Raw genomic sequence first — 14,477 nt, 5'->3', positions numbered from 1 at the left:
GAGCTTTCTGTTAGAGACACCTTCATCATCTTCAATCACCTCTTGGAAACGTCTCCAGCAAGCTCAGGACTTCACGCTGGAGGGCTGGGCTGCTGCACCCTGTCCTGCTCCCTCCTTGCCAGGAATGACCAGAGGGAAGCCCTCAGCTTAGGTCAGCTCTGCCCCCTCAGACAGCAGTCCTCAGTCAGGGAAAATGTGGGCATGATCATTCCCAAACCACCTCCTCTCTGCCCTCGGCTACCTGGCTGGCTCAGCAGCCTCTGTGACCCAGGCTTCCCCAAGGAGCCAGGCCAGAACCAGCCCAATAAATCATGTCAAAAGTGAATTCCCAAGTGTGTCTGATGGCTGTAAACTCACCACAGCTCAGGGACACCGGCCCCCAGGGGAAAAAAATGCATCTTTTTAAAGAACTGTGGCCGCCACAGACGCCAGGGATAGGAGCCCTGGGCGGTAGTGAGGGCTCGACCTTTCTGGAGGGGTCTACTTCGGGCCCCCACTGCTGGGCTCACACACAGCTTTGGTCAAAATTGCTTTAGGAAACCTCCACTGCAACATTTAATGATGTGGAGAATTATTCGTGTTCTTAAACTTTAAAAAGCAGGTTACAAAACTGCATGTGCGACACAATCCTATTTTTGTAAAAATGTCACATTATGTGCCTTAAAAAGAGACTGGAAAGAAACACGTTAAAGATGTTGCCAGTGGGACTGTGGGTGATTTAATTTCCCAACATGTCTGCAATAAACACGTCTTACTTTTATAATTAAAAAGTTTGATAGCTCTTTTTAAAAGAAAGTGAGATTTCTTTAAAGACGAAGCCGCAGGTCTTCTGGGCCCAGAGGCAGAGGCCCCGGTCTGCCTGGGGTCGGGGAGGCACTGCTGGGCATTACAGGCTTTCAATCTATTGCCCTATTTCCAGCCCCACTGCTGAGTGCATCATCCGAAGGCCTTGTGCAGAGAGGCCAAACCCTGGGCCGCCTCTCACTGCAAACACTCTCTGCCACCCACCGCATCCGGAGCTGGAGAAGGGATCCACTTACAATGAGGACAGCTGCAATGGGGATGGCCGTGTTCATGAAAACTGTGGAGGAAGCACAAGGGAAGTTTAGTGGGAGGGATGAGAGAGCTAAAAATGAAGCTGCCCGCGGTGGTCCGGAAGCAGTGCAGCCCATGGGGTCCCTTCTCCAGCCACCAGGGTGGAGCTGGGCAGAGTAGGGGCAGAACTCTAGCCTTGCGGTCCCTCCAGCTCCTTACCCTGCTTCCCTTAAGACTCTTGCCCCATGTGTCTGAGACCTGAGCCTTTAGACAAAAGCTTACATGCTTTTATTCTGCTCCAGGTGGTCAACGGGAAGGAAGTCCCGTGAGAAGTGGTGAGAAAAGAGATTGGAGCATTGGCTGCCCTTGGCCAACTGTGAGGTCAGCCTCATGTGTTTCTGGGGGGCACTAGGTTGCTACCCCTTGTTCTTCCTTTGGTCCCTGTATCCCCCCAAGCCAGGTTCTCTCTGAGGCTTAGAGGGTTCCTCATCTCTCATGGCTCTTGGGAAGGATTTCAAACTCACTCACATTGAGGTATTAGTAACTAAGGACAGCTTAAAAGAGGGTCTCCCTAGGCTCTAAGGCTTAGAGTCCCTGCCTAGGTGGGGCAGGTGGTTTGCTGCAACAGAGGTCCCCTCCTTGTTCTGTTTAAAGTGTGGCCCTCGGACCCTTCATAGGGATCCCAGAGAGCAAAGGGAGCTGGACTTCAAGTCAGAGAAGGGTGGAGTCCCTGACCTTGGGCAGGTCATTTACCTTTCCCATTCCTTGGTTTCTTTACCCGATTTTTGTAAATGTGTACTTGTTCACACCCTCTGGATTCCTCCAAATAAGAGGGGATAATGTAAGGAACAGCTCTGTGAACCTGGATGCTGCCTGAATGTCAGACCTCACAGGCTACTAGCTTAGCTCTGCTCCACAGGTCATGCTCCTCTAGCCCAAGGTGTGAGATGCTGGAGAGAGCTCTAACCCTGGGCCTAAACTTCCAGAGAGCAGCCTTCCTGGAATAAGAGATGACTATCTTAGCTGCCACCTTCCTATCTCCTCCTCCTTCCTTCCAGGAGCCTCTTCCAGACCAGCCCAGAAAACAGTCTGGTTGTATAATTAGCCAAATTAAAGCAGAAGGAGCCAGGAGCCAGATCAGCCTGCTGTGCACATGGCCCCTATCTAATGAATGGCAAAGGTTCTGGAGACACTGAAGAATTACAAATGGTCAACACCATTCCAAGAAGCAGACTATCCATTTATTCCAAGAATCCTGTATGTACCAGCTAGTACATACACAGTGTATGCTGGAGATGTGGAACCCCAAGTGGGTGGGAGAATATGGCCTCTGCCCACAGGGGCGTCCTTGTCTGAGGAATGGGGCAGAGCTATGCCCTCAGGAAGCCCCTATTAAGATGGGGAGAGAGGGAGCATGCCTCGGGGAGTTCCCCAGCAGACGGAAAGACATTGGGCCCATTTTGGGGGAATTCCTAATCTGATGAGGGAAACGGCCCCAGGCATTGGAGAGCTCCCAATCTCATGGAGGAGACACAGCTGGTCTTGGGGCTTCTGCTAGTCTCTCTGGTCACAAGGCTTTTTACCAATACCAATATCATACCTGGCCTTTAGCCACCCTTCCTGAAGAAGGCGCCATGGTCTCCAGGTACCCTGCACAGTGCTACAGCTCTCTCTGTGTCTCTGGCAGGGGGGCACTTTAAACACAATCAGTTTTCCTACGGTATAAGGGACCCAGATCAGGGATGTAGGACATAGCACAGCCATCGTGGGCTGTGAAGAGGGAGGGGGAGGAGGACACCAGTAGGCCTGGGCCCTTGACCATCACCAACCATATAGCTCTGAACATTGGAGTAGCCACGTCCATCCCCTCCAGGACCAGTTATTCCAGAAAGCTCCTTTAGGGCAGGAGCCTCCTTCGGTTTCTCTCTTTCCTATCTCCATCAATTACCAGACAGGAGGGGTTCAAGCTAGAAAAGGCACCTGTGCACCACCCCTGGGCCCCCTCCCACACCTCTGGGGCTCAACTCCCAGCTCTAGAATAGGCTCGAAGTTAGGTTGCAAATTGGCCCAACTGTGCTTAGAAAGCAATCTGGTGCTTCGTAGCTAGAGACCCGCAGAAGTTCAGACCTTCTGATCCTGTAATCTCTCTCCTGGGAATTTATCTTGAAAAATCACTTAACAGAAGCACGAAGCTCTCAGCAAGATGGTGTTAGCTGCAGCGCTATCAGTCACAACAAAACCACAACCACAGCCGTAAAGCACCCAAAACGAAATTAACTGGCAACATCCAACTGGAGTGGCTGTTTTAGTAAAGTGGTACATCGACTCTGGGGGAGATTTTGCAGTCAGAAATGTGTGATAATGGGTATTTTGTTCTGCATGTTTTCTCTGGTCGTGATTTTTAAAATTTATTTTTTCCCTATTTTATTGCCTTTATTCTTGTAGCTGCCTGAAGTCCTTTGAGGAACGAGACAAGCTATAAATAAATTTGAAAATGAGTATTCCAATGCTGATGCAGCACCATAGAGAATGTATATGACATAATTAATTTCTGTCCTGTTCTGTTGTTGTACGGAGATGTTAGCCAGTGAAAATGTAATTTTCCACTTCCCTCATCCTCTCCTGGAAGGACAGCCTTTGTTCAGGGAGCTCTGGGTGCCATACAGGGTGGCAGATGGATGAAGGGAATCACTAGCTGCTTGTTTTCAAGGCCACTCTGAAGACCACCCCGCTGGGCCCTGGGGTGGACATGGCTGGCACTGGGGATGTCCGTGTCTAAGACTAAGGAGCCTGGGATGCCGCAGGCGCTGGCAGGTCTCTGAGCTCAGCAGACACTCCTGTACCCTAGTGAGGGTAGGGGGAAGGGAGCAGGGTGTCCCAGCTGTCACAAGTTGAAGACCAGAGGCCCTGCACCCATCTTCTTGAACCACATAAGGCCCTGGAAGACATTAAAGGTGGTGGAGGGGTGGGAAATCCGACCGAAAGTTCATTTCTCTCCAACTTTGGCATGGGGTGGGCTGACTCATCTTGATTTGATCCGGACAGGGGCGGGTGGTGCGGGGACAAGAACATGATGGTGCTCAAATCTTGAGTGCTAGGGAGCCAGAAGTACTGTGAAATAATTCTAAGTGAAAGTAGAAGGTAGAAAATCATGTGTGAGTGTGGCACTGTTATGGAAAAGTTTAGCTGCGTGTAGGCAGGCCTGACATGCCACCTTCGAAAGTAAAAGTCTTTCTGTAATGGTGTAGACATATGGGTAGGTGTCGTTTTAACACCCTCCTCTCCAACTACCCTTTAAGAAGTATTCCTCCAAAGGGGCGCCTCAGTGGCTCAGTTGGTTAAGCGTTGAACCCTTGATTTCGGCTCAGGTCGTGATCTCACGGTTCCTGAGTTCAAGACTCGCATCGGGGTCTGTGCTGAGAGCACAGAGCCTGCTTGGGATTCTCTCTCTCCCTCTCTCTCTCTCTCTCTCTCTGCCCCTCCCCTGCTTGCACGCACTCTCTCTGTCTCTCAAAATAAATAAAAATGTAAAAAAGGAAGTATTCCTTCAAAAATTATTTTTTTGCGGATCTCCTCTGTCCGCAAAAGGTGTTTGTGCTGGGTTCTGGGGGTAGAGCAGTGAGTAGCTGTGCCACTTTTCATACCCCCTCCTCCCCAAACAAAGCAAACAACAAATCAACCAAAACCAAGGCAGGGCTCAGATCAGCTGCTCCCCATGGCTTTGCTCAAGGAATGCTGCCCGGCCTTGTGGGTGCCAGCCTGCACCGCAATACCAGGAGCTTTTTATTTCCACAGCTTTGATAAATATTTCAGAAGCCATGTGTCCGGAGGCACAGCCAGCCGTTTGTGCCTCTGGTTAACTTCATCTTTGTCTCCACGGAGGGCAGGGGAGCAGCTGTGGGCTCACAGCCAGGCCTCAATGCAGGTTGCACCTGCCAAAGGGGGAAGCGTATTTTGAGGTGCACAGGGCTATTTCCCATTCAGTGGGATAGTCAGTCTGAAGTCTACAGAGGGGAGGGAAAGGTGGCTCAGCTGCTGGCAGTGGAGGAAGTGTGGCAGGAGACCCCGTAGCCACACCGATTCTGCCCCTTCATAGATGCACCTGCCTGGCTCTCCCTCAGCCACCTCTCTGCCCAAGCAGGCCAGGATATGCATCGGCTGCCCCAGCTAGTGGGAGGAGGGGCAGATACTGAAGAAGAAATTCACAGAAGCTGGAGGAGGAAGGGGGACCAGGTGCGGAGGTCACCTTGTCCTGCAACACTGGCTGCTCTGAGTCGGGGCCTCCACCGAAGAGACAGAAGCAAGACTTGCCAAGAATTGCCAGGCCCTGGCAGGTGCGGGGTGGCCTGAGAATGGGGTTCACCAGCACCATCCTGTCCAGCCCCACAACCCGGTCTGTGGCAGAGTTGGGTTTGGAGATACGGTTTTTGTTTTGCAGGGCATGGTTTGAGGCCGGTTACATCCCTCCCAGGAGGGCCCACCTGACTGTGGTTCAGACCAGCTGGGAAGAAAGAAGACCTTTGACCCCAGAATACTCAAAGAGGCAGCAAAAGTACCTGTCCTTTACTCAAACTCTTTCAGTGGCTCTCCTGCTTTGGGAGAAAACCTAGGGGTCTGAATACAGCATACAGGGTCCTGCATGATCTGGTCTTCTTACCCTCCCCTCACCGAATTATGCTCAAGTCTTGAACACACCATCATCCTTCTCACCTCTAGGCCTTTGTGCCTGGAACATTCTTCCTCTCATCTGTCTAACCTGTAGTCATCCTGACAAGGTTTCCTTGACACCCATGACCCCTAGAGATTAGGTTGGGTAGAACTCTTATGGGCATCTAGAATACCCCTTTCTGTTCCTCTCACAACACGGTTGCACATCTGGCCTCCCTATCAGCCTGTGAGGAACCTGCAGGCAGGGACCACTATTTCTTCTCAGCACTGCACCCCCATACCTAGCACAGGTCTTGGCACATAGTAGGAGCTCACCAAATATTTATCAGATAAGTGATGAAAGAAACAAAACAAAAGTGGTCCATTTGGAACTGACCCATATCTCTGGCCTCACTGTTCATGGCATGGTCTCTCTCAGGACTGGCAGGGAGAGGATCATGCTTGCCTCCTCTTTAATGCACAAGGCCTCGGTAGAGTCTGACACAGAGAGAAGGCCTTGGGATGGGTGCTGAACAAAGGACAGAATGAACTGGCGGCATGTCTGTTGGTTGACTGGTAGGGCCTAGAACCCCTTTGTCACTCTTGCAAAGCTTGTCCTCAAATACACGGCTGGGCTGGACATCTAGAATCACCTGCTTCTGCAGGGAAATAAGGATTGAACTGACTTCTCAGGGGAGTGGCCAAAGCACTTACCTCCAGCTTTTCCCCACTTAAGCTTCTACTCACTGAAATCCTGCCCTTCTTATGAAGTGCAGGTCAAGCCACCCCTCGCGTGAAGCTCTCGTGAACTCCCAGCCCACGGGCTTCCTTCTTCTCTGTTCTCGGCCATTTCCTGGCTGAGGACCTTGGAGAGTCCTCTCCCCTTCCTGAGCCTCACGAAAATGGGACAGTGGAACCACACACCTCACAAAGCTGTTGTGAGGATTAAGTGCACGTAGGCTCGCTAGGCAGCCAGCACAGAGCAGGTCCATACGGTTCAGTGCTCCCTGCCACTGTTTCATGTACGTCAGCGCTGACATCTCAGCAGAGTAAAAACTCCTGGAAAATGAGGAGCACAACTTAACTGTCTCTTGCATCCCTCCCAGTGCTTAGCTTGGGGCTGGGCTCACTCAACCCCGGCCGAGTGACTTACATCTCTTTTCCTTCAATTCTGGATTTTGATGGTAGGGAAACTGTAGCCATTTCCTTTTCATTCCCTGCACTGCCCTGCCCCGCACCAGCTCGGGGCTCTGATGGCAGGAGCATCAGATAGAGCACCAGAGCTACTCTGACTGCCTGGCATTCGATGACCAGACTGAAAGCCCAGCAGGCAGCACCGAGATGGACACCATCAGAAAACATGACTCTTGGGTTCCTCTTTGGCGCCAGGACCCCGTGGCTGGCGCCAGGGACGAGAATGAAAGATGCCCCATTACCTCAAGTCTAATGACCTGTGTCCTGATCCCTGGTGACAGGGAGCAGAAGGCAGGAAGTCCGGGAGGAGGTAAATGAAAACACACTGAAAGCATATACCCACAGCCAGGAGGTGCCCTTCCCACCCTGTCCCCCCACCCCCACCCCCACCCCACCCTCCCTGCTGCTGACTAACAAACCCATCCCAGGAAGGGCAAATACCAAGTAAATAGCACTTAGCTTTCAACGCTCTCCCGGAGGGCTCTTCCCTTTCCCTCCCACTGTCCTCTTCCAGGGACCAGCCTGGGATGCTCTGTTTATCCCTCTAGGTCACTGATTCCTGGACAGGTGAGGGACCCTGAACAGAACCCCTGCTTGGCTCCAGAGTCCCTCACTCCTAACATAGTCATCTCAGCCCCTGACAACATGGCATCTCCTTTCCCCCACGTCCTCCTGGCCCCATGACCTTCACGAAGCCATGGCTTGGCTTCTGAGGGCCCCATGGGACAAAGAACACCTACTAGACAGGTTTTGGCGGGCTAGCCTGGGAACCTAGGCATCGTAAAATGTTGTTGATATGGAATACATCCCAGGTTATAGTGTGGAATGCAGGAATCGAGCATACATCTCCTAGGAGCAAAGTAGTTGGGAGCTGCCCTCAACTATATGACCTGAGGCTGCCCCTAGTTTGCTGCCAGGAATCTTGGGGGCCTAGTGTTGTTTTCTTACTGCTTCCCTTCCCTAGCTTGCATCGCAGCAATAGGGAGCCTGCCCTACCCCGCCCTGCTGTGCTGCTGCTGGGAGAAGAAGTCACCTGGCTGTGGCCGGAAATCCTCCTCCACCTCAGCAGCTGTTTCCATTGATGAGATGTCTGGGAGCCAGGTGTCTAATTGGTTATACACAGTGTGGTGTTACTTTTACCACAACCAGGCCCAGGGGCAGGCAGAGCAGGAGGGTGGCAGAGAGGAGGGTGAAGAGGGCCTGGGCTGCAGGGGCTGGTTTCTCTGACCTCTTGAGATGTTCCTTCCCAATTTCTCCTATCCTGTGGAGCACTCAGCCTGAGAGTGCTCAGAGGCCCTGAGCACTGTGTTCAGGGCTGCGGGTAAAGAGGAGAGGCCAGTAACCTGTGTGTCTTGGTGAGGAATCCAGGAAGCCACCACTGCCTGCCACGTTCATAGCTGCATTCTGAGAAAAGCAGTTCCTAGCAGGATTTTCTGCAGAAAGATGCCATGATTGGTGCCACGGATGGTGGATGGTCTGTCACTGTTGACCGTGGTAAGCCACAGGGCACCATGGTCTGGATGGGCACAGGAGAGTGGGACACTTGGGGTGCTCAGTGTAAGCCCTGCCCTGCGAGAACCTTCAGGTTGGGTGCTGGCCACCTGGCCCCACTGGACCCTCTCTCTAGGCAATATGAACACCAGGAACACACAGATGACCTGAGTGGCTATCTTATTTTCCATGACCCTGTCTGGGAGACGTGGCCAGTGCACCCTGCACTACTGGCCCACCACTGGCGACCCCCACAGCTGCGTTTCTTCCTGGCACACCAAAAGAACCAAACTCAACTGGCGGAGGTGGTCAGTAGTGTCTGTCTCTCCTAATTTCCTTCTCTGTTTCCCACTCCCATCAAAACCCATTCTTGGTTGTTTCTCTTCTACTCAGAGAAAATAGCCTGAAATGGTGCCCCACTGTGTCCTAAGTTTTTTTTCACCCCCACATCAGTGCCCAGCCCTTTGTGAAAAATAGCACAAGATGCCAAAGGATCTAGTCTGAGCCATGCTTTTAACCTCAGGATTGACCTCAGGAGGACACCCCCTCTGGGCCTCCATTTCTCATCTGTAAAATGGTTTTCCCAAATGGCAGAAAACATTTTCTTTATGTGGGGCTTGAACTCACAACCCTGACATCAAGAGTCACTTGCTCTACCCACTGAGCCAGCCAAGTGCCCCTCCACAGATCTATCTTTTAACTCACAAATGTCCTCTTCAGCTATATTAATTCATTTAAGCTTTACACTTGAGTTGTTTTGTTTCCTTTTTGTTTTTTGTTTTTTCTCTCTGGGGGCTTCTACTTGGCCCTTCCTACCATACTGGCTCTTAAACTGGACAGGCCAGGGAACCAGGGTGAGGTATAGCAGCTGCTAACTACTTCCATCCCAATTATGCACTTGGGCGGTGGCCACCACCGCAGGGTGGGGCCACGGAGCCACTAGACCAACTGTAAGATCAACTTGGGCCAGGACTCCATCGGATCTCCATAAGCCCTGGCCTGACCTGGGGACCACTGTCGACCAAATTGATTTCGATAACTAAATTTTTAATTTCTAGAATTCCCTTTGGCTCTTTTCCCCCTGATACTTATCTGTTTTACCTTGTGGGTTTTACACCTTCCTTTAGCTCTTTAATTATTTTAAACATACTTACTAACTCTTTCAGACTATTCTATCATTTCCAGGTTTGAGGGAATCATTTTTTTTTTTTTTTTTTTTTTTTTTTTTGCACTTGCTGACTCTTACTCTGCTGGTACATTTTCCTCAGGTGGATTTTTGTTTCTTTATTATTAGCTTATTGTTCTACAGGAGCATTTGCCACTAGAGCCCCATGTTCTCTGGAAAGTGGTTTTAATATATATGTCTGCTGGGACCCCAAGAGTTTTTTTTTTTTTGTTTTTTTTTTTTTTTTACCAGTTTTGGTCTTTTTTTCCCCCTTTCTCTCTGTTCTGGGCTTAGGGTTTCCTAACCACTTGGTTAATACAGATTCAGTCTCTACATCTGTGAGTATCTTTCTCCTCCTCATACCCCAGGTAGTTAGAAGCTTCCTTGGAGCCGCATCCAGGGCAGGGAAGGGAAGCTCAGTCTGATTTACTTAAAGAAGTCCTCACAGGGGCGCCTGGGTGGCTCAGTCCGTTAAGCGTCCGACTTCGGCTCAGGTCACGATCTCACTGTCCGTGGGTTTGAGCCCGCGTCGGGCTCTGTGCTGACTGCTTAGAGCCTGGAGCCTGTTTCAGATTCTGTGTCTCCCTCTCTCTGTGACCCTCCCCTGTTCATGCTCTGTCTCTCTCTGTCTCAAAAGTAAATAAATGTTAAAAAAAAAAAAATTAAAAAAAAAAAAAAAAGAAGTCCTCACACTCCGGAGAATCCAAAACTGTTGCTATATATTCATTTACTGCAGCCTCCCCATAACAGATCAGCTCAATGGAGCATAAAAGACCTCCTTTGTCTCTGTCATCACTGTGTCTTGAGGGCCAGGACAGTGTCCTGCCCGCAGCAGGCTGTCGATATACATTTGATTTGCTGGGCACGTGACTGAGGACACTGTGACTTCCAGGGGCTCTGCTCCAAGCTGGAGGCTCACCTGGATTGGGTGATGATGATAAAGACTCGAGCTTCGGCCACCTCTGCTCCCTCCCTCAAGCCTGGACACCCAGCACACAGGGCTGGCTGGTGGGGTAGACTCACTGGAAATGGAGGTGTAGACGGCGAAGGCTCTGAGGCTGGTCATCTCCTTCCTGCGGGTCATCTCCACGCGCGTGCAGAAGATGTTCTCCCAGGCGTACAGCTTGAGCAGCTTGATGCCACGGAGCATCTCGTTGGTCTGCTTCAGCCTCTCGTTGGAATACTCCTGCCAGGGGTCACCAAGTCAGAGAGGGGTTTCCTTTGCCCCTGGCCCAGCCAAGAGGAAGGAGCCAAGTCAATGCCCTCATCACTTCACAGGCAATGCCCAGCTCCCGAGCCCATGGGGACGCTCCCTTGCTTTCTCCACTCATCCCCTCCCACAGACAAAGAAACAGAGACCTGGACAATCAAGTAACCTGCTTAAGGTCAACGATAGTGTGGATATATGTGTGTATGGCTGTTTGGTGGCATCTGGGGGAAGAGTGAGGAGCCTCGCTGATGTACAGGGAAAGGGAGCAAGCAGCCGCATGGGGGAAGGATGGGGAAAAGGGGCGCGAGCACCCTGGGGACGCTCACTCACCAGTGTGCTCCTCTGGGCCTGGGAGAGCTTGGTGGCCACAAAGTACTGGACGGGGGCCAGTAGGATGATGACAGCTGCCCCAATTAAGGCACTGACTCCAAGGATGTAGTAGAGGAGAATCACACCCACGACGATCTGAGGGAGGGTCATGGGGGTGAGTTTCCTTTGACCTGGTAGTCGCCCTGGGGGAAGCGGTGTTGGCAACCCCTTTCCCCAGGCCCCTAGAGAGGGACATGCCTTGGTGCCCAGGTTTCCAAGTTGTCCCCAGGGGCCAGAGGAGGAGGTGTGACAAAGCAATTTCAGAAAGAGGTATTAACATGATGGGCTCTCATGCAAGCAGTGGCTTTCTGGGCTGATAACAAACTGCATTTATCTGTAAGCCTGCTGAACCATTAACTCTCTCCAAATCTACCTTCCAGATGGAAGTCTCAGAGCTGAGGTTGCACAATGAGTGTAACAGCACCTTTTGTTCTGTTGGCTGGCTGGCAAGGCTGATGGTTCCCTCACACTGGGGAAAAAGTGACACATGAGCAAAGGGGCACTGCCGTATCCATGCCAGACAAAACCGGTCCAGGGTCTGAGAGTTCATTTTTCATTCTCAGGCTCCTGGCATCTTTTTTAAAATAAAATATGAACTGTCTTCTATTACACCAATTATTACATATATAAGAAAATGAAAATGATCTCTTAAATTTATGACATCGTGTAGAGTGGTTTTTGGATGAAATACAAGTTTTTATAATTCTTAGAGGCATATACATTTTATAATCTATAATACATATACACATATGTACATGAAGGCTGGTATCTTTAATGTTTTAGTGAATCTGGCAAGTATTCTCTGAAAAGAGAATTATTCTGGCTTTATGCAAATGACTGCCTACTTCTGAATATTTATGAGAAGTGTAAATTACTCTTGCCAGCCCCTGAAGCATCAAGCTGACAATTTCTCAGGTTGCCTTCAAAGGCAGACAGCTCTAAATTCAGGGATTATTCTAGAGGAACAGATGTGCTGTCTTCCTTAACTGGAAAAAAAAAAAAAGTCTGCCTGGGTTGGCCTTGCACTCTACACCAAATTGGCACTAAGCTCCTTGCACTACCTCGAGGGCAGAGGTGGGCGGTTTTGTAATTTCTCTTAATCACAGAATGCCTCTTGTATTAGCAGGATCTTAGGGGCTGGTAAGTGACCCCTTTACCACCTGCCTCCCAGTGTTTCACTGATGTTAAATGCTGACACGGGGGTGCAGAGAAGCACGTTGGGAAATAAAGAAACTCCTACTCCTGCCAGGCTCTGCTTCCATCACCCTACCCAAAAATTATCCCTGGCATCCAGTGTTTTCATTAGCTGTCCTCAGATGGAGGCAATCAGGGCATATTGTTCAGCGGCTTGGGTAGAGCCAGACACCAAGGAAGCTCCAAGAGCACTCCCAGAGTCACCACCATGGCACCTGCTGGGGGTCGGTGCCTGAACCTCCACCACGTCCAAGTGCTGGCAGCTGCTGGAACAAGACCTGGAGACATAGCTGCTGCTGATGCCAGGCTCCTCCTCCTCCTCCACCCACCCCTTGTCATGCTCCCTAAATTCTTCTGTCCACTCTTCTATTCTGAGGGGTCTGAGTGGACCTTACAGGAGAATATATCAGAAAGCAGCGATTCTGAGTATGCAAAGCAAGTGTGGGGAATACAAGGGCTATGTTAGCTCCTATTTACAAGTTAGGAAAGTGATCTAGTATAATAGTGGGGAGATCATTGTCCCCGGAGTCTGCAAGCCTGAGTTTGAATGCAGTCTCAGCACTTAGCTGTGCAATCTTAGGCAAGTTACTTAACCTCTCTGAGTTTCAGCTTCTTCATCCTTACCATGGTGATTTTAATGCCCACTTAGCAGGACTTCTGTGAATATTAAATGAATATATATGATAAGCACCTAGAATAATACCTGGCCCATAGCGATCAAACCAGGCGGCAACCCTTTTCTTAAACAAACAAACAGGCCTCATGGGAATTCTGTCACTAGGGAAGCACGGAAAGGAGATACTTGGGTATATGGCACAGCTACCGGCTCACTGTGTGCCCCACCCCTCCAGTGCCCACGGGATGAGGAATCAAAGAAGTCCCCACTATTGCCGAGTTCCTTAACACGGCATCCAAGAGCTTCAGGGGGCCAGTCCAGCCCCTGAAATCGTAGGCAAAATGTGTGAACACACATTTGTTTTTCTGAGAAGCTTTTATTAGACTGTCAAAAGTATGTGTAGGTCAGAGGTTGCCTAGGGCTGGGGGAGGGGATGAGAAGTGACCACCAATGGGTATGGGTTTCCCTTTGGGGTGATGAAAGTGTTCTAAAAGTGTGACAATGCTAGGGGCGCCTGGGTGGCTCAGTCGGTTAAGCCACCGACTCTTGATTTCCGCTCAGGTCATGACCTCACCGTTCGTGAGTTTGAGCCCTGTGTGGGGCTCTGCGCTGACAGTGCGGAGCCTCCTTGGGATTCTCTCTCTCCCTCTCTCTGCCCCTCCCTGGCTCACTCTCTCTCTCTCTCAACATAAACAAACATTAAGCAAAAATAAATAAATAAACTTAATAAAATTGTAATGATGGTCGCACGACTCTGAATATGCTAAAACTCACCGAATCATACACTTTAAATGGGTGAATTATATCTTAATGAAGCTTTTATCAAAAAAAGTATATGTGACCAAAAAAAGATTACAAATCAAGGAGAGTTCCCGGGGATAAAGGAGAGGGGCTCCTGAGCTAGTTTCAGTATTTCCAAAGGCTACCCAGGCTGCACACAAGATCCTGGCTAGGTTGAAAGGATTGGATCAACTCCACGTGGGAACACTGGGTCTTGAGGGCTGGTTAAAGCTCTAAGTGGCAAAGGTATAGCCAGCCTTTAAGGAATTAAAAGTGGAAAACCAAATGATACTTCATGATAAATAAACAAAGGTAAGTAGTGGAGATAAAAACTACCACCCCCTGGGTGTTGGGAGGGTTAACTGCATAAGTGACAGAGGCTGGGGCAGGCAAGGATTATTTTTTCTTTTAATTTTTTTAATGTTTATTTATTCTTGAGAGAGAGAGAGAGAGAGAGAGAGCGCACAAGCAGGGGGAAGGGCAGAGAGAGAGAGACACACACACAGAATTGGAAGCAGGCTCCAGGCTCCAACCTGTCAGCACAGAGCCCGATGTGGGGCTCAAACCCATGAATAGTGAGTTCATGACCTGAGCTGAATGAAGTTGGATGCTTAACTGACTGAGCCACCCAGGTGCCCCTGGGGCAAGGGTTATTAGTATTAGCATTGTTAGCAATGATGTACATGCAATAAACGTTATAAATAGTAGTAATGATAATCTGGTGGACAAATGAAATCTTAATGAAGATTTTGGTGGACAAAATCTTTCAAAAGAGG

At 50.1% G+C, this 14,477-nt stretch overlaps 1 protein-coding gene across 6 annotated transcripts in view; it reads right to left on the bottom strand.

The window, feature by feature from the left end:
- The window catches only part of ABCC8 (ATP binding cassette subfamily C member 8), a 76,975-nt gene that overhangs the window by 35,325 nt on the left and 27,173 nt on the right, over window positions 1–14,477 (bottom strand). For all 6 annotated transcript variants that reach the window (XM_019456456.2, XM_019456451.2, XM_019456454.2 and 3 more), the window contains 3 exons: window positions 11,073–11,207; window positions 10,556–10,718; window positions 1,041–1,081 (listed from right to left, as the gene is read on the bottom strand). In XM_019456456.2, coding sequence (XP_019312001.1) covers window positions 1,041–1,081; window positions 10,556–10,718; window positions 11,073–11,207 — 339 coding nt within the window. The remainder of the gene's footprint in view (window positions 1–1,040; window positions 1,082–10,555; window positions 10,719–11,072; window positions 11,208–14,477) is intronic.

Source organism: Panthera pardus, unplaced genomic scaffold (genome assembly GCF_024362965.1).
Source record: "Panthera pardus isolate Hobbes unplaced genomic scaffold, ASM2436296v1 HiC_scaffold_12, whole genome shotgun sequence".
In the NCBI taxonomy this organism is placed as follows: Eukaryota; Metazoa; Chordata; class Mammalia; order Carnivora; family Felidae; genus Panthera; species Panthera pardus.
Note: the sequence above shows the minus strand (reverse complement) of the source record. Positions and strands in the feature narration are given on the sequence as shown.